The 26,133-nt window shown below is 40.4% G+C and overlaps 1 protein-coding gene across 1 annotated transcript in view; it reads right to left on the bottom strand.

Moving 5' to 3' along the window:
• Positions 1-26,133, bottom strand: part of LOC308223650 (glypican-5-like) — a gene marked incomplete at both ends in the record, with an annotated part of 348,155 nt that overhangs the window by 242,095 nt on the left and 79,927 nt on the right. Inside the window, one exon of the mRNA XM_080622975.1 lies at positions 25,277-25,971. Within this exon, the coding sequence (XP_080479101.1) occupies positions 25,277-25,971 (695 nt within the window). The remainder of the gene's footprint in view (positions 1-25,276; positions 25,972-26,133) is intronic.

The following is a 26,133-nucleotide window of genomic DNA, read 5'->3' as shown; positions in this document are numbered from 1 at the left end:
GTATGACAAGTTGTGCATGTACAACTTGTACGTACAGAAAAGGCCACAGCGTGAATGGGAATTGGGAGCAGAATCCTTTCTTTTCATAATCATTTTAATAAAAACAAAAAATGGGAACCTCAGCAACCTAATAAAACACATGGGAAGTTAAAAAGTAAAGCTGGTTTTTTTCTGAAACAGGTCTTAATATAGTATGTCTGTAATAATGAAAAGGGGTAAATGAAAAGCATGCCATTTCCTGTTATTCTTTGAGTTAGACCGTGCCCTTGGGTAGTATACGAAACCCCAGAAATGCAAAATATGAAAGTCATAAACATACAATTTCTCAGAACCTGATAATGATCTCTGTGAAACAAAATCTGAGGATTTTTGGTAGGCTTTGATGGTTCTGAATACGGAATTAAGCTGAATGTATTTTAAATTAAACCTAAAATAAAACCAGCTGCTGGAGAACATGCATGACCAAATTCTTCATTCAAACATGTGCTGCTTTTGGCTATTTTCTCTTTGGTTTCAAAACTTCACTGGCATTCTGCATATTCAACTACAGTATGAAGCAAAGTACAGTAGCTACTGTTGGCATTCAGTTAAGCCAATCTAATTTTATAGATGTTTTTCTAACAGCTCAGAACCACTGCTATTTCCATCAGTGAAGGATTATACCACCAAATAAATTTATTCCCTGTGGTAGCTGCAATTCTATGTACAACAGGGCCTAGGAGATATACAGTCATCATTTAGGTTCATGAAGTTCATCCATTCCACTGCTCTGCTGGTAACCCTCAAAGCCTAATCCATGGGAAAAAGAAAAACTTCTATTAGTTTTCCAGAGAGTTAATTTTAAGACGAAGATGGATTCCTAACTGGAATTTTCCTGTATGAAAAACACTTATTCCATTAAATAGATATTTAGACTGCTTGAGAAATGGGAACAACACAGGAGAATGTCACAGGAGAAGAAATTACTTGGTCTGCTGATATATATGAAAAAGACTATCCCATCACCGCAAGCCAGAGGGCAAACCTAACAAGATGTATAGAATACGCTTCCACTTGTGATTGAATTACCAAACTAAAAATATCCATGTCACAGTGGAAATGCCCTAATCAAATAAACTTTGAAATGCCATTTATTTGGGAATCTGACCTCCCAGTTTTCAATTCCATAAGACTCTGTGGAAATCGAAGAGGGATTCAAAACATAGCACATTCTGCAGCACTTGGAATTGAAAACACTTTCATAGTTGTGATGCTTTTGTAGATATCAAAAACCTGCAAACGCTGTATATGCATGGTTCCCTTTGTACTGGGGAGGATGACAGTAAAAGCTTAAGCAATTCGTCTCACAATTCATGTCTAAAAGAGTCATCTCCCATATTCACTAAGCTTTAAAACCTGGGGGTCTTGAAAAATAAAAACCTAGATCCTCACAGAAAGTCCTAAAAACCTAATTCCTATGGAAGCGATTCCCACTTTGTTTTAATCTCCTTGTAGCTTCTGTATGGCTCAGAAAACTCTTTACAGCAACAGGACAAATGTTTTCATTAGCTTAAAAACAAAAGGCCCATAACCATTACCAAAATAAGGCAATATTAACCCTACCTAAACACCAGAAGGTAACAATGTATTGAAAAGTTAACAGGAAACACAATTTCCCTGGAAGAGTTTTACGCATTCTGGAAAAAAAGAAATTAAACCGAACAAAACCCATCCCAGTCCACATGCTACAACTACTGATGGGTGCCTCCCAGTACAAAGTTAACCTTTCACTGCTTTCTGCAAAGCAGAATCCCCAACGGTTTCATATAACCAAGTTCTGCACAAAGATGTCCATGATACGCAGAGCATATAATACAGGCCAAGAGAAGAAATGAAGCTTTATTTGCTCATAGTCGTCAAGAATGAATACCGCAGTTCTGACAGCTCTCTGCCTCCTCAGAATCCTACTATCCTCACCTAACGTGCCTACCAGAGGATGCGTTGGGATTGATACAGCTCCAGAGATTCAGATTTACCCTTTCCTGACCCACAAAAAATTGATTTCGCTCTTCCTTCCCTCTGAATGCCCTAAGTGGCTGAAGGGACCTGCTGGTCTCAGACTGCCTGCCACAAGGCCCGGTTCTGCAGGTCTCAAGCTGTTTGAGGAAACAACTACACATCTGAAAAGACTTTAAAACAGAGGAATGAAAATGGTCAGAAATCTAAAGAATTTAACAAATAAAGGCTGAAGAAATTGGCACAGTCAGCACAAACAAGATCAAATCAGAATCTTAAATGACATAAAAATGTGCCACATAAAAGATTGCTCTATTTTCTACATCATAGAATCCCAGACTGGTTTGGGTTTGAAGGGACCTTAAAGCTCATCTAGTTCCAACCCGCCTGCCACAGGTAGGGACACCTTCCACTAGAGCAGGTTGCTCCAAGCCATGTCCAGCCTGGCCTTGAACAGCTTCTCTAGGCACTCTGTGCCAGCACCTCAGCACCCCCACAGGGAAGAACTTCTTCCTAATGTCTAAGCTAAATCTCTCCTCTGTCAGTTTAAAGCCATTCCCTCTTTTCCATTCCCTTCATGCCCTGTTAAACTCCCCCTGCAGATTTCTTGTCAGCCCCTTTTGGGTACAGGAAGACTGCTATAAGTTCTTCCCAGAGCCTTCTCTTTTCCTGATCTTCCTTAGCAGTCCTCTTCAAAATTAAAGTTTTCCTTTTATTTATATTTTTTCAAAATTGAGAATTGTCACTAATAGGAACATTGGCATTGAAATAAATGCCTTCCAACTATAGATAAATCCACTCCCAGACTTCTAAGAGGTGAACTACAACTAAGACTATGATTGACATTCTCCCCCATCCCTGCCTTCCACCTTTGCCACCTAAATATTAAAGTTACCATATGCAGCATAAACTTAATATGTTCAGATTAGAGTTCACTCCCAATGAAGACACATCGGACTAAGGCACATTTGACCAAGCTCTCCCCACCTTGCTGAAATGTCACAACAGATTGTACCTTTTTGGGAATTTTTCTAAGTTTTTCAATAGTTCATTACGGGCATCTTACTCTCATTTCCTTATCAGGATATATTTACCCAAAAAATAACATCGTTGTCAGGAACCTGACTGTGGAACCGAGAGACTGAAAATTGTATTAAAGTAGTGAGCAAGCCAGTTTCCAGCAAGACAAGGTGAAAAGCACAACTGCAGTCATTTCAACGTGTTTTGTTATGAACATTTTACGTTGCTCTTAATGAAAAAGAAAGGAAAAAAAGCAGTAAATTAACACGATTAGTTTGTCCTTCAAATGCAAGACAGACTTGTTTTGAAAAATCTTCTAATTCAAAAGACCTCAATCACCTCTTCTCACGTATATGGACATAATATCTAGTTTGCAAAAGAGAATTTAGAAAAGTCACATAAATGTCAAACTAATCAGTTACACATAAGAATATGCATGCTTGACGTCACATCATCAAAGTATCCCAGAAAACATGTTCACCGTGGATCCTACCATTGTAGTTCCCCAGACTTAGCTCTTGATTCCTTATCTGAAGCAGAACTGGGACCTAATTTAAGAATAACAGTTGTAACTAATCTTACATCAATTTACAAGTTACTACTAAAATAGAATACATACTCTTTGGGTGTCTTATCATCACTGCCACACTTAAGACCTACCACTTTCTTTAGATGTGTTTGAAACAGAGCAAAACCTCTGAATTAAAAACCCAATAATTTTATTTAAAAAACTTTCTTTTACATCTCAACTTTGTAGCAGTCTATACGAACATGGCCTTGTAGAACTATGTTCGGTATATTTAGAGCTGCTCTATTTACACTATACTATTAAACAGGTTACTTGTATTTGGATATTCTCAGTCCATAATTCTGAACGTGGGTTGCATTGTAACAAAATGTTTTATGTCAGAAGAATGCAAACTGCACCCTCACAACAAGTGAGTGAAATGAACGTATAACAATGTGTAAGATACCAGAATCTGGAAGCTGGAGAAGCTTTCAATCGCATGGCAATAAAAAGAATAAAGGTATATTTTGCTAAGCAAATCTCAGGCTTGTTTGTTTTTCTCTCCGTAAGTAATTCATCATTAATGGACCTGCTCTCGACAGAAAACGCGCCTCTTATTTAAAAGAGTGAAAAGTTTGTTACTTTTGCCCAAGAAAATTTAAGAGTTTCCAGAAACTGCAAGTGGCAGAAGCACTTCTTCAGAGAGGTAGCTCTGCCCAGAGGTATAAGCTTACCATTTTCAACAGGGGCCTGCTAAAGGAATTTATTTGTGAAAGGATAATCTTCCGCAGTTTGAACTTTCTCACCAAGCTCCCTTCTCATTGCTATGCGGTGTGGGAGGTGAGTCTGCTTTCAATGCTAACCATGTCTATCGAATCAGAACTAACCTTTTGTTCCACTTATTTTCTTTGCAACATGTTGCCATCAGTGGCCACCTCCACAAAAATATACTTTTGTACGGTCGAAGCCTTGGGATCTTTTATATAATCTACTTCCAAGCTGGCTCAAAATAGGAAAGTTTCATCGTTTTATGGACTTTTTTGAGAAGGCAGAAATACACCGCCTTAACTTTGCCACTTCTACTTTGTGAATGCTACCCATGCAGAAGCAGAAGAACGAAAGGAACATCATCTAAGATACTGTAACACTGAATTATGTTATCCCAGCTATATTATATTATTTCAAATGAGAAGTCTGATTTCTGTTACTTATAAACACCAAAAGAATAGCATTTAGACAATTCAAAGAGTAAGTCAGTTTCAGGAAGGGAAAAAAACAACATAGTAACAGTCAGCACTAGTGATATATGCAAACACACTAAGGAGAACAAAGCAAGATTGACAAGTTTCATTTCACTTTATGGAAAAGAAATGTTTCTTTCTGTAACTTCTACCGCACATCCCAAAAATGAGGGGTTGTTCACTAAACATTAGAAATGCATCTAAAATCATGGAACACACGTGCAAGTGCCCAGCAGTGCAAAATACAAATGGTCTCTGAAGGAAAAGCATACAGACAAGTAAGCATAGAAAATCAGAAAACCTTATTAAGCAGATGCTGGTGATACGCTAAGAATGCAGCTTCATCACAATCTTACACCAAAGAAAACCTGAACTTGCTATACAATTAAACTTCAAATGCATGTATGGTTTCTCTTCATTACTCAATGCTCTGTATTACATTTTCAAGTATAATAAAATAATCTCAGTAAAATCATATAGTGTAGAAATAGCACTGGGGAATTTGGTAAAGAAAAAAATCAATCTCTTTACTAGCCAAGCCACAAAGCATCCATGGAGCCTAATTTATCACTAAAATGCCAGGATGCCTGACAGCTGATTGACGGATCAGCCCTCTACTCACTCCCTCTTCCCTCATCGAGGAGTCCCTTTGATGGATCAGTTCTGTTCCTTCTGGACAGAACAACTCATGTGCAGAGTGGTTACGTGCGAGAGCTTAGCTCAGGAAAGAGGACAGACTGAACACAAAAGCCCTCACAGGTCAGCTGGGAATTTGCTGGGTGGAGGAAGCTTCTTGCCTGGTGTAAGGGAGCATTTCCACAAGTTTTCCTTCCCCCATCCGTGCTCTCCAGGCCGGCAGCCCCCATGCAAGGCATCAGGCCTTAGCAGCACATCCTGGCATGTGCCCAGGTAGCCAGTGAGTCCTGTTGTCCCCTCCAACCCCAGTGGTGCCACCCAGGACCTGAGCACTGCCACCCCATCAGAGTGCTGGAGAAGCCAGCCCTGGCCATGGCATAAGTGCGTGAGCAAACCAAGTCCTCCTCCTCATGTACTGCCAAGGGTCATCTGGGTTCAGCCTTCCTAGGTGTCAGTCAAGCTGCTTTAAAATTAAGCTTGTGCTTAAGTACTTTATGAGACTGAGGCCAGAATATTCACTCAGCCTTGCAGAACTGAGCCCTATGTTTTTATAGCCATAACATTAGCTCAATCCTTCTGCCAAGCAAACCTCTTTGCTCCGAGTTTTTTTACTTTTCAGGATTGAGCTTAGTGAGGGGTGAGGGTTACCCTAAAATAAAGTGTCCTGATTGCCATGTATGTCTAGGGTACTTTATAATGAAAAGCAGCTATAAAGTATGCTCACTTTACTGGTCCTTAACTCTTAGAGTTAAACAAAGCAGCACTGGAATAAACGAAAAGTCAGGTTCTCCCAGTCAATCTGTGGAAGAACAGATCATATGTAGATGAAAAAGTTAATGTAAATATTACTAAGTATAAGTAACATGGCATTGGATAGTTTATGCTTTCAATATATAAATGTTCTCTGTATAGTTTAAAAATCTAAAACTCTGTAAGACAATAGAAAAAGGAAAACAAGGGAGTACTCAAAAAAGTATGTCAGAAGTAAATTCCTAAACAAAAACACCCCCAAAATCACTCAAAAAATGGAGATATTTTTTTAATCGTTACCAATGTGTTGTTGAGAAATGACCCTAAAATGACTCTAAACTTTTACACTCAAAGACTATGAGCTCCAAGAAACAAAGAATAAACTGCTTACTTCAAGAACTTAGTGGGAATTGTACAATCCTAGAATGGTTTGGGTTGGAAGGGACCTTAAAGCTCATCCAGTTCCAACCTCCTGCCACAGGCAGGGACATCTTCAATTAGAGCTGATTGCTCCAAGCCCCATGCAACCTGGCCTTGAACACTGCCAGGGATGGGACACTCAAATGGGGAAGGGGAAAAAAGATCCAGCATAATATCTTTGCTGATAATGAATTCAAGGAGAACAATCTCTTAACTTTGACATGGCCAGGTGAGCTCCCAACAAAATAGAAAGGACGATAAAATTATACCTAGTTGAAAAGTCTGTGTAACTCATTAGGACTCTGTAGATCTTATGCCAACAACTAGATACCTGCAACTGAATACACAGACAACAAATAAAATTATATTCAACCGTCCTACCATGTATCAAATTAGAAGCCATAAATGACCTACCATGGGCATGCAGCAAGCATCTACTGCTTCAGAAACACAACTTTTCTGTAGTCTCAAAAGACTGGAGGAGCTATTAGTCTTTAATACTTTTTCATATGGCCATGTATCTCTAAGAAGGAAGGTTTCATACAGATTAAGCAAGGAAAATAAGTAACAATCATTTTACTTAAATAGTTTGCAATTTTAAAGTGGTAAAACAAGAAAAATCAAGTCACTTTTCTCAAATTACCATGGGAAAAATTAGGGAGAAAAAGCGAGGTGAAACCTGTCCAATATTTAATGGCTTAATTTCTGACTTTCCAAGAAGTATCCAGTAATAGCTCTTAACTACGCAACTTCACAATAGCACAAACCACCACCTATTTCTGATTGATGCTGTTATCTCTTATAACCAGGTTCAGTGTAGATCTAGGATAAGCATTGGGAAAAGCAGACTGAAAGTGGGAAGTACTCCCAGGGGAAAACCAACCAAAACAAACCCTTCTCACCAGTGACATGAGCTCTTTCTTCCCTTTCATTTATCCAGAGTAGTTTTCCAGCTCCTCAACAGCAGAAGACACAGGCTGATCACTCTTCACCACAGCCTCCTCAGACTTCTCGTGTCATATCACAACAATTCCAAAGATCAGTTCCATTCCCTTGGATTTCAGACAAAAACTTCCACACCTTTCAGTTAAGGTATGGAAGTTCTTTAGCCTGAATCTTCCACTTTTCTCTAAGAAGCTGAAATTTGACAAGAAGAGATCCTCACTCTTCTTGCTCAACCTAGCCCTTTCCCTTAGTACTTTTGATTTGTGCTTTGCTTTTGCATCTTCAGTACTGAGCCTGTTCTAAACCTAAATACAATTGCACTGTAGTGTTAGGCAGTTAATGAAACATGCAGTTCCCAAAAATTCACAGAGAAAAGCCATAGAGTTGATAAGCTAGAGATAAGAATTAAAAGCATTATTTAGAGATTAAGTCAACTACCAGAGGTGTGAAAGGACTATGGAAGTACCATTTATATAAGTGTAAAAACTAGAGTGGCGTTATTGGCTCTGGCCTTAATTTTAAATCATAGTGCCCCCAGAAAAGGTGGGTATAACCACAGTAGACAGAAACACGAAACAAATGAAGTTTCCTGGTTATCTGGCACCAGCACTCCACAAGTGCCACTCTAGCCCACATAAAAGACAAAAATATAGCTGATCCTTCCACTAGTCTAGATAGCCTCATGGGATCTCTTCCAGCTCCCACATCATGTGATTCCACTCAATACGTTCTGTACTAGCTGCGGAAAACATTGAGCTTTCAACCCATCATGAACTGCATGAAGGCAAAGCATCTGAGAACTAGAAAGCAAAGGAAAAAAAAGAATATAGGTCTATTATACTTGTTTTGTGCTGAAAAAAACAGATCTGCCATTTTCAGTCCTGCTGGTCCATTACACATCCCACTGAAGACACTCAATTGGAGGATATTTTATACATAAGATTAATATTGGCTTAGAAGTTTCAACATGACAACCTCCCCTAAGTCTGTTGCCAGATTCCATGTACCAAAACCTTTGAGAATACAAACCCACTGAGCCAACTCCAAGCAAAAACCAGCTTGCTTCCATTTCTGCAAAATTCACATCAGGACACATGGTTATTTCTGAACATAAGTGAGTTAGGTTTGGCATATACATCCAGTACTGACACTGTGGTTTGTGACACACAGGAATCATTTATACAATGGATCAGCAAGGCTGGGAAGCCAGCAGATTCTTTCCCAGGCAAACCTCACTGAGTAAATTATTTCTTCCTTATTAATCCGGACAGTTGTAATTTGGATGTAATAGTTCAAGGTGCTGAAAGCACATAAGATGAACTGCGCGAACCAGACCCTCAGCTGGCATGAACTGGCATTGCAGTGCTTAAACTCATGACTTTTACTCCCTAGCATGTGGCCCACAGCAGGTACATGCATTCTTTGAGCACTTCACAGTGCTGTCAGGAATTTCTGTACTAAAAGATTAAAGGTAAAAAACTTAGCTGTTGACTTCACTTGGGAGTCTGATGTCAAAACCAAGCATAATTATACTGTAGAGCATGGGTTTATATGCAGTGGGAAGGAATAGGAAAAGGCTTTAAAAAAGTGTATTACATTTTGTATGAAATCCTGGGTCCCTCAGTATTGTCTCAAATGGAATCATGGACTGATCATATATTTTCACAGTGAACTATGAGGAACAAGCTATTCTTTTTTACTTTCAGATCACAATAAACGTCAGTTCAAATAATCGTCATGAAGAATTAAGCTCGTACTGGAACTCACAAGTCAGCTTCCTGACCTGATCCTGCAAGAAGACAACTTCTTAATTCCATCAAGGATGAAGCTTCAGAACCCAGGGCATACCCTGGGCAAATTTAGACAGGAGAAGTATAGTTGAATGTACTTAATGATTAAAGCTTATAGAGTAATGCAAAGTGGTTTTTTTGTAAAACATTCTGAACTGATTAAAGGGAGAAGAGTCAGGGCAGAGCCAAGTGGGACAAGAGAAACTGAGCAAAAGCCCTAAAGACCTGCTGCCACCGTAAGTGTGAAAGGATGCGTGCTGTCATTCACACATCTGGTCCTTCCCTAGCTATCAGCAGCAGGTAACTGCACACTTAAGAAGGTTAAACTAACTGCTCAGAAGAACTCACAAGCTGATTAGCTCCTCTACCACAGCAAAATATGGCTAAAGCCAGCTTGAAATGGTAGAATTATCCAAACATGGTAGTTTAGGGGTAAGGAAGACAATACTGATATTGATAAATCCCAACACAACACTCCAAACTAAAAAAAGAAGGGGGCAAATAACCAGAATATAATCACTGAAAAGACTTCTCCAGAGGAGTCTGTGCACCCTGGCAGTTAGCTGACATGACACACAGGCCATCATGGAAAACCCATCGTGTGGAATGTCATCAGCCTTACTGGAAAATCCACAGCACTGCAGCCACACAGCATGAAGGAAAACCACTGACTGAAGTTCAACAACAGCAACAGTTAAAATGGAGCATTGCTCTGCTTTGGTAAATTCATGGCCACATACAGTACCATGGAGATTTGCATCCATATGCAGCACAGCTGTGTTTATGTGAGACTTCCAAGTTGCTAAGGCTGGTTGAGAAGGCCTGTAGACATGGTCATGCTGCTTCTGGACCTGACTCATGACATCCCCATTGTATTAAATCTATCTTTCTCAGAATATCCCATGAGAAACCTACTTGTATTGCTCAGTGGCTTGTAAGACCCGCCAGCCCATGCCATCTGTTGATAACTGCCTACAGTCAGTAAGGATTTATAATCATTTATTTTGTATTAAAACATATTCTTGTTCTTTGAGTCTTCAAATAAAGGTTGTTTTCCCTTATAATTGTCTTTCCAGCTCTTTTCCACCTCAATTTCTTTACACACCTTTCTCATTGTTTTGCTTTCCTTCAACTCTGTATTCTTCTAAGTCTCTTATTGGTTAACTCTCTTTTCCCCCTTTCTTGTTTTCTTTCCTTCTGCACCAACTAGACTCTCCCCAAAACACAGTTTGTCCCATTCTAATTGTGATAACTTTGCTTTATAAAAAACAATCGCAATTACATCCAAGAGATGTTTTCCCCTTACCAGCAGGCCCGAAGATTTCTTTACAGTTGTTGCTATAATTGGGAACAGTGCAGTATTTTTCTCCATTACCTCAAATCCCTATATCAGTTCTTTGCACCTCCTTTTCCCTCTGTCAGTGCCCATCAATTCGGAAATAAAAAAGATCAGTTCCTACCACAAATAAGGGCTGTGCTCAGACACAACTTATTATTTTCTAAAGCTTATCTTGTTAAACTGCTTACTTCAATCTGCCATTCCCTAAAAAAGCTGTTCCCCCTCCTCTGTCCATGTCCAGCAGGGCTGTGGGGTCTCTGTGGGGAAATGCAGGGGCTGCCCAGTGCCCACACACCCAAGTTTTACCATCCAGTTCTATTCTGACTGCCAATAACTTAGCTTTCCCCAAGTCAGTTTTGCCTGGGACAGCAACTGATACAGGATTTCCCTGTCTTTGTCTCAACTCATAAGCTTTAACATCTTATTTTCTTCCCCATCCTGTTGAGGAGGGTGATGGATAGCACCTTGGTGGGCAGCCAGCCAAGGTCAACTCACCACAAACATCCTTCTCTGTTTTCCTTCACTGTCACTTGTTTGGAAATGCCTATTCCCAATTCTGCTGTTAGCAGATTAGTTCTAACTTTTGGTACAGAAAAATAAGCAGATAAATCAAGTTCCTGTTCTAGTGTCATATAAAAGTCCATAGGGAGGTTCAATAATTCAGATTTATCATTTCATTTTTCCTTACACAGGCTGGGTTGACTTCTCTGGTTCATACAGACATATGAAGACTAGAGAAAAAGTCTGTGAAGTCAAGGTTTTGTGTAGATGGACTAGAAGAATAAGAAATAAGCAAAGCTTCATTACAATTACAAAAAGTGGGGGAAAAAGATGCAAACAGAAAGAAAAGTTTGTACTTAGTTGGATGAAATACGTCATTTTCACAGTGTACAAGACAGAGCTCTTCACAAGAGGCAACCTCTTTTGTGGCAGAGGATGGTAAGAGAACCAACTTGCTTTTCACTCTGATCTCATTTGGCCATCTACAACCAGCTGAGCAAAGCCTTGCAAGCAGTCAAATTGCAGAATTGAATCTCTTCTATGCAGGTTCTTGTTTCCTTAAGTCCCTTCAATGAAGCTGTAACAGTTGAGGATCTCCTCATTCCCCATCTCCCTCTTTTACTCCAAGAGCCAAAATTTCTCTGACTTCCTCCAAAGGTACTGCCACTGTGTCTCCCAGACTAATCTAAACACTTGGTGCGCATGGCTTTGTCTTAAAGACTGAATATGGATCATTATGAGGCCACCACCTTTTCTATTAGGAAATGTTTGACAAGTGAACACACAATTGTATGTTCTTTCACACACTGAATTCCCAGTTTAAGCTATTCAGGAATAAAAAAACCCAATATAAATTACTCACAGTAAGGCAAGTTAGAAGAATTAACAGGTATCTTTAGCCAGAAACTGAAAAGACAAGACCCCAGGCTGCTTGAAATGCACCCTGCAGCGCTAAGTTTGCATGGCATTGCAACAACTGAAAGGTGAGCAAGGACACGAAGCAAAATAGCCACCAGTTAACAATCTGGCACCCAAATGCCTTGACAATAAAAATATAACTGCAAGTTATTTATGGAAAAAATAACTTTTAAAAGGCCAGTGCTTTAAATTTCCTTTTACTTCAGTTTTTATCTTCAAAGAAAGGAACCGCTGTTAAAAGGACACTTTGAGTGGGGTTAGCTTTAATCTAAGCTATGCTAAATGCAAAATCAGTGCAAAGTTTTCATCATAAATCTTAACAAATGAAATCAACCTGGGAAGATTTCCTGTCTGAATTGACAAATCCTCTACTGACAACCAAACAGTTAAAGGAAAAAAAAGTGGGGGTGAAAAGACTCAAGAGAATTAGCTGTTGCTAAAACAATTTTATGGTCCTTTCCACTTCACTGGAGGTAGTTTGTATGGCTGACTGGAATCTATTCAGTGCTGTCAAACATCTAACACTCCCATAGCTAGACGCCTTACAATGAATAACAAGCAGTCTAGCTGCCAATACGCTAGAGCTGCATTTTTCACCGGGGACTGGACCCCAACCCAGCAACACTCTAGCTTCATTGTTTGATGCCTAGTTAATTTATAAGACCCAAAATTAACCACAACAAACAGAAGTGCCAAAATTCCAAAGCACCAAGGCAACAAATTCCATCATATTTCATAATCTGCAATAAAGAAAGTCAGGTTTGTAAAAAAACCCTGCATATGTAAGCTCTCTTTTGTAGTTTACATTGATTTTGTAATAGAAAATAGCAATCAATTTCAGTTGATGACTTCTGCAGTCTAGGGAGGCTTACAATAGGTGCAAAGAACAGGATCAAGAAAGAAAGAAGTAGAAACAATGAATAAAGCATACACAACTCTTGCTGAAGCACTAAGCACATCATCTGTCATCTTGAGCATCATTATTTCCATAAATACTATCCCAACCATTGATTGTCTTGTTCAGTATTCAGTATTGCTTCAAGCGAAATCCTGGACTCTTACCATATTTATATCCTTCATCTTTCAACTGTAATAATGGTGAAGCACTGACACCAGAATCGTATTCCAAAAGAGATGGTGCTCAGTGACAACAGTGTCTCTGTGAAATTATGACTGTGCTGCCTTGGCAGGTTTATGATCATGGCTTTGACAGCAGTTCTATTCTGTAGCTCATACCCCGCCACACACTCCTTTCCATAGAGCATCAAGTTAAAGTCAAACAGGACACAGACATGATGACTTAGGCTATGCTCCTTCAGCATTTCTAACCTCGGGGTGAAAATGAGCACCATTCTGACCATATATTTTACTCAAGTTATGACTTTGGGGTTTCCTTTTCATTATTATTTCAATAAAATTACACTTGGCTGTAGAGCTCCCAGGAATTCATTCCCTGGGAATCAAAAGGAGCTGAAAACCTTCAGAGCCTCAGTCTGGCAAACAAAATGAAGCAAAGAAACAGATTCAAGAAAAAGTAGGTATCTCATGCAGATACGTAGCTCCTGAGGAAATCTAAAGTCAAATCAATAGTAAAACTAATGAGCTCATTCTTACTGAATAACAACAGATGCTACATGAACTAGTGTTCTAGATAGAACCAAGTCCACCCCGTACAAAAGAGGCGGCAGCATTTGAAGGAGTGAGGAAAAGCAGCGGGCTGTGTATGTTAATGTGCATACACATATGTGCACTTGTGTTAGCCTTTATAGCACTTCACAGAGAGGCAGGCTTAACACTCCTGCAGTAGCCAAGGGCACTTGCTTCATCAACCATGCACTTTTAAGCATGTCTTTAGAATAAATATCAATGGCATGTTATTGTTTTTCTTAAACAACAGTGAAGCAATAAAATGGACTTTTCAGAAATCTATGGCATCTTTCAATTCCCTAAATGAAGATGGTAGCCATAATGAAAAGTAAATAATAAACAATAATTTGCTTTACTATGTTGTTTAGGTTTCTTGCTGTGAAAGCAGATTACTATTTCTTAGCCTTGTATTTAACCTGTTATCCTTACTTTTACATATTTGGATAACTTACTGGCCATACACCACACATTAGCTTGTGCAGCTCAGAAGCAACACCAGAATCCTGGAGATTCTCATCTGTTTTGAGCCAATGTGCATCCAAGATCTCTAGAAACACTCACCTGTATAATACCTTAACAGCATTCCTGGGACCACAAACACACACAAATACCTGACATGTTTTCCAGAAACACTTTGCCAATAAGACTAGGCTAAACAAGTGAATCTTGATTGCAAATGGTAACAAAGAATGGTGCTATGATCCTTCTCAGAGACAGAAGCCTTTGTCAAATGGCAGCAGCCTCCAATCACTATCATACCCAAAACCTTAATCACAAATGGTTAGTCACAATCAGAGCTGGCCTCAGATCAAAAGCTGGTCAAAAGCTACATTCATCAGTTCCACTGAAATGATATTTAACATAAAACTTTCAGGTTACTTATTTACACAAAATACAAGGTTTAGGGAATAGAAAGCAGAGCTTGAATACTGCTCTATCAGATAGAAAAGAGCATTTTATCTTACTACAGATTAACGACTTCTTAATAGTGGGGTTAACCACCATCAGCAAGTCGGCAGTCAGTTGGGAGGTAACATGTGACTTGCAGGGGAATGCCTTTGGCGATAAAGAAACATGTACATCCAAATGAATGATCACTTCTGAGAAAACAAACCTAAGGCTATACAATTTATGTATTCTTAACTATGTGTTTAGTCAAACAACACGACAGCTGGATAATACACAGTAAATATCTCTCAGAACCAACTCAAGGTAATTATATGGTGGTTTTTATTCTTACTCTTATAATAACTGAGATTTTTTGAAATATATTATTTCATTTTAACCTAATTCATATTGACATAAATGACAAACTTGGAGCAACTGGAACCATAGAATAGTTTGGGTTGGAAGGGACCTTCAAAGCTCACCTAGTCCAAACCCCCCCTGCAATGAGCAGGGACATCTTCAACTAGATCAGGTTGCTCAGAAACACATCCAGCCTGGCTTTAAATGTCTCCAGGGATGGTGCATCCACCACCTCTGTGGGAAACCTGTGCCAAGATTTCACCACCCTCATTGTAAAAGTGTTTCTTCCCCAAGTCGAGCCTGAATCTCTCCTCTTTTAGTTTAAAACCATCACCCCTCGTCCTATTGCAACAGGCCCTGCTAAAAAGTCTCTCCCCATCTTTCTTACAGGCCCTTTTATAAGTACTGAAAGGCTGCAATAAGGTCTCCCTGTAGTCTTCTCTTCTCCAGGCTGAACAACCCCACCTCACTCAGCCTTTCCTCATAGCAGAGGTGTTCCATCTCTCTGATCATTTCTGTGGCCCTCCTCTGGATCCCCTCCGACAGGTCCATGTCTTTCTTATACTGCGGACCCCAGAGCTGGACACAGTACTCCAGGTGGGGTCTCACCAGCGCAGAGGGGCAGAATCACCTCCCTTGACCTGCTGGCCAGACTGCTTTTGACACAGCCCAGTTCCATCACTATAGATGAGATAATCCTTCACACCAGGAAATCAAGCTACTCTTTGGTATCAAACATTGGCATGGAAGAGAACTGTCAATAACCAACCCAGGCTGGAATGCTCCTTGCATCCCCTGAAAGAGCTGTTCAAGACCACGAGCTCTAATCCTCCAGAGAACTATTGTAACAGATGAGAACAAGGCAAATGCATGAAAGAATTTAGATTATTATTTCCAGAAATACTTCTACAGTATTTCTATATACAGTGTCAAAATGCTTTTAAATCAAGCAAATAGCACGTGGTAAGACTTAGAAAGGCTGACTACAAGAATTAGATGTATATACTCCATGAAATTCAGTTGATTCCAGATATATAGTTCCACTGCTCCTGTTTAAAAATTCATTCACGGCTGACTGTAAGATGAGAGCAGCGTCCTAATGAGTATGAAGCCCTAAAGAAATAAACCAGAACTTTAACGCAGATACCACTGTGAAGACCATTCTTTCACCTTTTGCACAGAAATGGGTGCTTACATTACCCAGTGTGCTTTCAGCGCAACTCATCTGGTTTCTGAAAGGTCTCCTCTTGTCCTTGGATTCCTGAAGGATCTGAACTTGCTGTACATTCATGTAACTTCTGTTCATGAGAACAAAACGTACCAATCATGCCTTCAGCGTGATTGTGTCATTCAAGATCACATCTGCAAGAAGCACTACTAAATAAGACAGCTTGGATACAGCAGCCATTCTGACTCCTACGAGATCATTTAGAGATAATTTTCTGTTTTCAGAGGAGGTTTCCTGGTAAGTGCTTACAAAAAGCAAAATGTCATTTTGAATAACATTTTTAGTGTGAATATTACACAAACAGAGCTTTTCCCTGTGCACTTTTACAATTATTTTCAGCAATCTAACCACAGGGAATTAAATATACTGCTTTAAACTCTGAGTATGGTTCTTATACTTACTGACAGCTGGTGTTGATCATTTCAACTGGCAAACTTACAGGAAAGAAACACCTGAGTTCAGCTCTGAGTGTTCTCCAAAGTCTCCAGGAGTGTTTTATGATGCTGCTCAGTGTCTTTAATCAAGTAGTTCATTACTGGCTGGCAGAAACTCTTTGTTGCTGTGAACTCACTCACCACAAAGTTATTTTGTCCATAGTACTGCCATTTCCTCTTCAAATTTGTCAGGTTACCGTGCATCAATCACCTGCTGCTTTAACGCTGGCAGTCTTTCCTCTAAACTTTTCTCTTCCTAAATGTGACCATTTTACCATGTCTCAGGTCTTTTATCTCTCAAGATTTTTCTTCTTCTCCATACCTAGTAATTTCATACCATCTCAATTATTTTTGGCAAGTCTTCCATACACTGGATTTTAACCACAAAATTTATAGCAAGATTTTCTTTCTTTTTCTTTTTTTCCCCTTTCCAAAGTTCTGGCTCAAGCCCACCACAGTAGCGTGAGCATTCCAAGATACACCAAAGTATGGTCTTTCCATCCCTGAGTTCAACCTAGCGAACAGCTAAATAGTTTGCTTGTTCAGTATCAAAGGTATTACATGCTGCTTCTTAGCAGGGATTATTTGTTCCAGTTAAATGCAACATTAAACATCTTGACAACTTCCAGTGGGCTATGGGCATGTGCGGAGCACTGTCAGCTGTGCCTGCAAAGAACACTGAAAATCTATCCTCAAGTATTTCTAAAAATGAGGTGCTGTTTGATTACCATCCTAAGACCTGCCAAAAAACCCCATAATTGCTCATTTCTGTTTCTATCTCTACCACTGATGTTTTGCTGAGTATTACTGGACAAATCACACGAGCTCCCTCCATTAGTTTTTCAATATATGACACCAGAATACAGCTATATCATAATATTGCAATATTCTTTCGCTGCTTATGTCTTCTTCTTAGACCCCTTTTTTGCCTCCTAGCTCTCCAACTCTACCAGCATTCCCCACCTTACCCACCTAGCTATAGCTTGAATTCCTCAGATAGCCACATGCCTATAAGGCCTTCTCAGAATTGATCTGCAAAGCTAGAGCTTCTTTAGAGCTATGTACCATGTAGCTGTCAGCAAAATCAATTTCAGAATCAAAATGTTAATTATGATGTAATACCAGCAATAAGAGAAAGGCATTTAAAACGGCTTCAGGGAAGCAAGTGTAGAAGACAGTGGAGAGTGATGGGCATGCATTTGATGCCTACCTGCTACTTGTTTTGGAACAGGAATGAACTGTTTAAAACCACTGATGAGAGGAGATTGATGGACCAGCCACCAAGAACAATTACCCATCTGTAAGTATTTTCTGTTGATTCCTTTTTAATCATTAATTTGCTATATTAATTTTACATAATTTGCCTCCCCAAGTTCCAGTGACATCCTTAATTGCAAATGAACATAGCAGAAGTGGCTGGATAGGCAAGGGAAGCTTAACTCCATCTTCATCCCCAAGGACAGGACTACAAGTCTTCATTTTCTCATGACTTTCTTTGCATTTCTTCTGAGCAACACAAAGCTTTTAAAAAACACAGCTCAAATGATCTGCCAAAAATAGGCATCAGATAGTCCCTTTCATTACAAGCTTAAATCAACCCCCTCTCAAACATACTTGATATTTAGCAGACCTTAGTATTACCCATCCGAATGGAATTGATTTCTCCGGGATTTTGATCAGATTTTTCTCCCTCAGAATCTCTAATCCTGTTTTTCCTGACACTCCAGAAATTCCTAGCATCATGCATCTTAAACATCCCTCCCTGTGTTTCTCCTGCCTCTGTCTGCTCCTCTTCTTAAAGTTTATTCTTCTATCACTTTTATCACATTAATTGGTAAGCTTATATCCAAGAAGTTCATTAACTTCAGGTACAGAACTTTCTGCTTTCTCCTAATGCTAAATCTCTGATCATATCTAGGTCTTACAGTCCCTATCAAGCCCTTTATTACCTTTCATTTTTATCACTTCTATAATTAAGTAATGCAATGTGTTGGACTTTTGCTTTTTAGAACAGTTGGCCATTTTAAAAACATTAGGTCTATGGCTTTTTACATTCTCTTCATTTAATACTTTTTCAACCTTTACAGCATTAGTAACAAGGGAAGTACTCTGTTTCTGAACTTCATGCAGCAAGAACCTGGAGGAATACATGCATTCCCACATTCCAAATATTTCTGCTAACACACTGCTTTGCATTTTTCACCATGTAGCCAAGCAGGCCGGCTTCACAAGAAGGAAGCCACATGCAGAGTTGAAGTCGTAGCAATACCTGGGGAAATGGCTTAAAAGAACAATGAGCAATTATGTGTTCAAATTCTGTTGAACTGAAGTAAAATTCAGACCATAAAATGTTTCTCCTTTGCAAAACTTGCCACTGCCTTCCACTTGATGAATGGAGCGCTAACACACAGAAACATAAGCAATACAGAATTCTTCTGTTCTAAAGAGTTATTTCCATATGGCCTCACTGCCCTTTGAATTAAGAGATACTCAGAGAAAAGCACCAAATATCCAGTGTGGGCAAATTCTTATATGCTTAGATAATCTAGTAAATGAATCATCCTTTTGGTCTTAGACTTCAGGTCACTCCTCTGACAGAGACAGAGGAGAGATGAATCTCTGTGTGGTAATGACGACTGGCAAAGCTAACAGGGAGCAGGACAGACTCCTGAGCTCTTGTCTGTCAGGACAGGAAACCCATCCAACAGGTCATCGGTGCTTTCACATCCAGCCCAGGAAAAAGCAGTGCTACTCTGCAAGCAAGATGACCAAGTTCTACTGAAGCCCAGAACTGCAGCACTGGACATAGAATCACCTCTGTCAGGTTGGAAAAGACTTTCAAGACCAAGTCCAACCATTCCCTATGTACTGCCAAGTCCATCACTAACACACGTCACTCACAGCCTCGTCTATATGGTTTTTTTGAACACTTCCAGAGAAGGTGACTCCACTACTGCTCTGGGCAGTCTCTAATACATAGGTTTACATATTCCATGTCAGTGGAGGTGCAGATTTGTAGTTAGCAGGGCCAAGCAGATTATAACCATTTCTGTTAGTTCGACCGGATATAGGGAGGAAGTTCTTTACTGTGAGGGTGGTGAAGCACTGGAATAGGTTGCCCAAGGAAGTGGAGTTCAAGGCCACATTGGACAGAGCCTTGGGTAACATTGCTTAGTGTGAGGCGTCCCTGCCCATGGCAGAGAGGTTGGAACTTGATGATCTTAAGGTCCTTTCCAACTCTAACTGTTCTATGATTCTATGATCCAACAGAAATCTTCCCTACCTTATATGTTATTCTATTTCCAGTACCTGTTCCCATGCACAGCCCTTGGCCTACTGAAGATGGGCTGCAAGCCAAGCTCTCACGACCCTGTACAAGTAACTGGGCCTTGTGGAAGCATGATGTCATAGAAGCACAGAAGCACGGTGAGACCGCATCTGGAATATTGTGTCCAGTTCTGGGCCCCTCAATTCAGGAAGGACAGGGACCTGCTGCAGAGAGTCCAGCGCAGGGCAACTGAGATGAATAAGGGAGTGGAGCATCTCCCTTATGAGGAAAGGCTGAGGGAGCTGGGTCTCTATAGTTTGGAGAAGAGGAGACTGCGGGGGGACCTTATTAGTGTATATAAATATATAGTGTATATATATAAATATATAAACGGGGAGTGTCATGAGGATGGAGCCAGGCTCTTCTCAATGGCAAACAATGATAGGACAAGGGGTAATGGGTACAAACTGGAACACAAGAGGTTCCACTTGAACTTGAGAAGAAACTTCTTCTCAGTGAGGGTGACGGAACACTGGAACAGGCTGCCCAGGGGGGTTGTGGAGTCTCCTTCTCTGGAGACATTCAAAACCCGCCTGGACACATTCCTGTGTAACCTTATCTAGGTGTTCCTGCTCTGGCAGGGGGATTGGACTAGATGATCTTTTGAGGTCCCTTCCAATCTCTAACATACTGTGTGATACTGTGTGTGTGTGATAAAATGTTTTGGGTGGAAAGGGACCTTAAAGCTCATCCAGTTCCAACCCTCTGCCACGGGCAGGGACACCTTCCACTAGAGCAGGTTGCTCCAAGCCCCATCCAGCCTGGCCTTGAACACTGCCAGGGATGGGGCAGCCACAGCTTCTCTGGGCACCCTGTGCCAGCGCCTCAGCACCCTCACAGGGAAGAACTTCTTCCTAATGTCTATTTTCTTCCTAATGTCTAATCTCAGTCTCCCCTCTGTCATTCCCCCTTGTCCTGTCACTACAGGCCCTTGTCAAAAGTCCCTCTCCAATACTCATGCAGATGGTGTTATGCATTTCAAAACTGCTTGTCCTCCTCCCCGCATTTTAGTTGAGAGTATTTTACTTTCACTTTGAATAAAAAGTAAAACATCAGGAATGATGCACAAATAGAGAGTTTGAAACACAGCAATACCATAGACTGAATATGTAAAAAATGAGACCACCTTTGAAACACAAAGACACAAAAAGAAAAAACAATGAGGAAAAGTCTGAAAAACTGTATGTAAGGGGGAATGAAATTTGGTCTCTGTAGCTGGCACCAAGCAGCCGTCAGAGTTCCGACCAATCTGAAGGACAATTAGATTCCAGCAGACAAACCAGTAAGTAATGATGATGACTGCTGATGGCTGCAGACTGGGGCTCGCCTCCATTAGGTTAAGTAAGCTGGATGCAAGCCAGTATCATCAAACAAATGGCATGGCACATTCTGGAGGAATCTGAGGAGAGATTGCTAATATCTTATAGGTGACCTTTCACACATGCTACCCCAGCATATCAGGCAATCCTGTTGGCTGTAGTGGAGGAAATCAGCAGAGGCCAGTCTCCTCAAGTTATGAACTCTTCAGACAAATAGGATTATTACTTTTAAACTTAAGGAACTCTGCTCAAATGAGATGCAGTCAATTATTCTAAGCGCTATACTGCTTTATTTCACGTGGAAATAAAAATTTTCTTTTAAAGAAAACATAATCTAACTTTCCACTAATCATAATCATTCAGGCAGGCATAGAGCTAAAAATAACCCATATTTTTAGCCATATTGTCTATTAAGAAAAAATGTGAAATGTTTCCTAAAAGGGCAGGTGCATTAATGAAGGCTGCCTCGGGATAAAGGAAAATTACTAGGAGTGCTCTGCTTTCCTGAAGCAGCTTTCCCTAGCGTATTTATAATTGAATGAAACCGATTACAGCATTTGTAAGAGAAACTGTATCCAAAGGGTTTCATTTCTGTAAAAGCTGCATGAACAGGAAAAAGTCTCTACATTTCTATGAAGGGAAAAGAGAAGGTACCTTGTTTTCCCATAAGTAAAACAAACAGTAAATATACTGGGTACAAATCTCATCACTTGCAGCCCGCAAGTGTAACTGAGAATAGGATTGCAGGTTCTGTGAAGCCATCTCACAGCCGGAAATCCTGAAGCTGGGATTGAACTCCTTTCCGTTGCTTCAGTAAAGGAAATACAGCTTAATTAGGCTCAATTTCCTAAATAATGGTTATCCTCTGTAACTAATCAGTAAAGTTTTAAATCACTATCAGACTAATGCTTGCTAGAGTAGTGCAACATACCGCGTTTTGGAAATACAATCTTGCCCTGCCGACAACTGGAAAAGCTAAAGGACAGAGGATAACACACACTGGCATATAGGTTTTCTTTTCAAACAGAAAACATCCTTTGCTATCCCACAGAACAGTCCCTAAACCAACACACAACCTTGTTCTGTGCACAGAGATATCACTACTGAGAGAAAACAAAGATAACTTCGGGGAAAAAGAATTAATGTCATTTCAAACAACAGCACCTTCTGAATTCATTCTGAATGGAAGAAGGTAAATGTTTAAAGATACTGCTGGGAACTGACAAAGACACTTCAGAGAGATGCTGCTTCCAAATCAGCCAAAGCAATGCACTCATGAAGTGTACCTGTAGTTATCTGATACGCCCCTGGATTGTGAATTGTACCATCAGCAAGCTAAGCAAGTGCATATTAATTAGGAGGCCAACAAATGTAATGCAGAATTATGTTGTAGCATCTTGTAACATACTGCATACATTGCAGGAGATATCTATAACACTGGATTTGCTGAGATTGGTCAGAAAGTTTAGCTATATCCCTAGTTATTTCTGTGTAATCAGTAATGAAGCTGTGTGTTGTCAGATAAAACTAATATGGACGTCCTTTGATTTTCATTTCCCTTCTAGATGCACAATAAAAATAACATTTGAGTGAAAATAAAAGCAGATGCAAGAACGTAGTCCCTGATGTGTTCTAGGTTTAGCACTTCTTTATGGGATACATTATGAGACTATCAACTAGGCATTAGCACAATGAAGACCTGCTGTTCTGCGATGCATGTAGGTTCCGATGCCTACCGTGCTCTACCCAAGAACCTGGAGAAAGCTTCTCTTAACTTTTCGTGTTTGTCCTTGGATGTCCAATAAACTAGCAAACACAAGTGTCATTGATGAAAAGAAAAGGAGAATTTATCAGATCACTAGAAGTGGTTGGCGTTTTTTAATAATCTACGTATTATAATGACTGCATGTCTCTGGCTCTGTCAGGTGTTCTAAATAGAACAGGACAGAACAGTGATATTAGGTAACTTGGAAGGTTACAAACATCAAGGCATTTTTCTCCTAGTAAAATACTATCTTAGCTCAGACTACCTTCTGCCACAGCTTCTCTCCATAGACTCTGTAAAGCACACCCTATGGTGACCAAAGCGATAGAGGAATGAAATGGTCAGATTTGTGCGTTTCCTTCTCATTTGTTCTCTGCAAGAATTCCTCTACTTTCAGGATGGGCAGATCTATCTACATCTTTTAGATTAGTCTTTGCCCTGCTTAAGGCCACACTGCTACAATTTTTCCATTGACAGTCATGTTGAACTTCAAGCAAACGTAGGCAGCTGCATCCATTAGTCATTTCAGTAATTTCTGATCTAGTCTTCAACAGATAAAAGAACACCTGCCAATCATATACTGCTATTATTTATAAGGCAGTTCTATCATCCTATTTATTTCCTTCTCAAGCTACCACTTACAAAAATGGATCCACTTTAAGTGTATTTTCGTCCTTTACTCATGTAAATGCTGTCAAATATGTCTGATTTTTTCCCATGCTTCTTCTCTAACTTCTGTAGGACAGATGTACTCAGTACAGCACTGACTTTCTAACATCTCAGTCAACACTATAGTAAAGGGACCATAAAATTATGGACTTTAATTTCTCTGCCTTTATTTAGAAAGCAAATTTTCTATCCCCTTACACCAGTTCCTGTGTAATGTCCACAACTACAAGCATACACCAGGGAAACACTGTTTCTAGAGTTAAGGGATCAGATGTTTTAGAGTAAGAAAATACATTGTTGACATTCAGCATAATATACCCCAACTTTCTGTTTAGAAAATTCTGCACATAAGCCAGAACTATGTGCTTTACAGGGTTGCTTCTCAAGCAACCAACTTCCTCCCCAAGTCTTTAATTTCAAAGCAGACTGTACTGAACCCAACTATTAGATGCTATTCCAACAAGGCTGGAAAAGACCTTTAAGATCATCAAGTTCAACTATTCCCCAGCACTGCGAAGTCTACCACTAACCCATGTGTCGTGGTTTAAGCCCAGGCCGTAAATCAGAACCACGAAGTCCACTTCCCCCCCCACCTTTCTTCCCTCCGCTCCTGGAGGGACGGGGAGGAGAATCAAAAGAATGCAGCTCCCACGGGTTGAGATAAGAACAGTTTAATAACTAAGGTATAACACAAATCACTACTGCTACCACTAATAGTAATAATGATAAAGGAAATAACAAGGAAGAGAATACAACCGCTCACCAACCGGTACCTCACCCCCACCCCGCAGCATTCCACCCTTCCGGGGACTCTCCGTTCTACCTCCTGGGCATGACGTGCTATGGTATGGAATACCTCTTTGGCTAGTTTGGGTCAGGTGTCCTGTCCCTGCTTCCTCCTGGCTTCTCCTCCTCCCTGGCAGAGCATGAGACTCACAAAGTCCTTGGTCAGGGTAAACATTCTGACCAGCAACTGAAAACATCAGCTTTATCAGTATTATTCCCAGGCCAAAAGTCAAAACACAGCACTGCACCAGTAGAAAAAATGACTGCTACTGCTAAACCAGGACACCATGTCACTAAGGGCCTCGTTTACATGGGTTTTGAATGGAGAAGACCTTTTTCCTAATACTCAGTCTAAACCTCCTCTGGCACAGCTCAAGGCAATTTCGTCTTGTCCTATCCCTTGTTCCTTGGGAGCAGAGCCCAGTCACCTCCTGCCTCCATCCTCCTGTCAGGCAGTTGTAGAGAGTGATAAGGTCCCACCTGAGCCTTCTCATCTCCAGACTGAACCCCCCAGGTCCCTCAGCCATTCCTCATCACACTTGTGCTTCAGGCCCTGCACCAAGCTCCATTGCCCTCAATGTCTCTCTTGTAGTAAGAGGCCCAGAATTGAGCACAGGATTTGAGCTGCGGCCTCACCAGTGCCCGGCATAGGGTTTTCATGGACTACTAAACAAAGGTCTGGTTGAAGACCGAAAACTGATGCAAGGACAACACCAATTTGTTTAAATGTTTATCCATCAAATAATGAAAGTGATAAATGCGAGTAGTGAATAATCACAGAGCACTTACTGTAGCAGAGAGCTGTGGTCCATTCAACTGTGCATGCAGGATGGCTTCATTGATGGAGTTCCAGATTCCCGTCAGTGCAATTTCCACATCATGTGAGGCAGCCATTTCATTAGTCAGATATTCCAGCGTAGAGATATACTCCCTCCATTGTGCATCCAGTTCTGACACACTGGCCAAGCAGCCCCTCATTACATTTAGACAATATCCAACACAGGGCCTAATGAGCGTCAGGCCCTGGCAATGTGGGCAATACTGCATCTTCACTAGAGCTTTGCTACATTCCTTCGTGAGAGCTGCATGTTCAGTAGTATTTATCACTTCAATGCCCAGATTGAGGGCCTGGCTGAGCATCCTACTTGCCCAAAGAGATTTTGACAGCTGTGTAACCATGTTTTTAGAATAGTGTCCAAAAGGATTTATGTCTTGCCTTGTAAGCCGTAGACACTCTGTATAGTCCTCTGATAAATCTGTAATTCCTGGGTTTATTAGCCGACTATACACCAGGGGAAAGAGACTGTCAAAGAACCGTAATACTGCACTTTCCACTGTAGTCTCCGCACCCAGAATGTAGAGAGAGATGTCTGTAAAAAGTTCTTTAACAGGCTCTGCTGCTTCTTTTGCCATAGGTCTGTAAGCTGTCTCAAACAGGGAACTTGTGCGGTTTTCAGCAAAGCGAAGCAAAGACTCAAAGGCCTCTAAAAAGGGGCAGGGGAGAAAAAGAACTAAAGGTTAATAGCAAGTACCTGACATCTTGGTCACAGGACTAATATTGTCCTGAACAGGAACATCAATATTTACATGAAATCTGCAATGTAAATACACTGACAATTAATGCAGCTTTCTTCAGTAATATGATT

The sequence above is a fragment of the Psittacula echo genome, assembly GCF_963264785.1.
Source record: "Psittacula echo genome assembly, chromosome: 7".
NCBI lineage: Eukaryota > Metazoa > Chordata > Aves > Psittaciformes > Psittacidae > Psittacula > Psittacula echo.
Note: the sequence above shows the minus strand (reverse complement) of the source record. Positions and strands in the feature narration are given on the sequence as shown.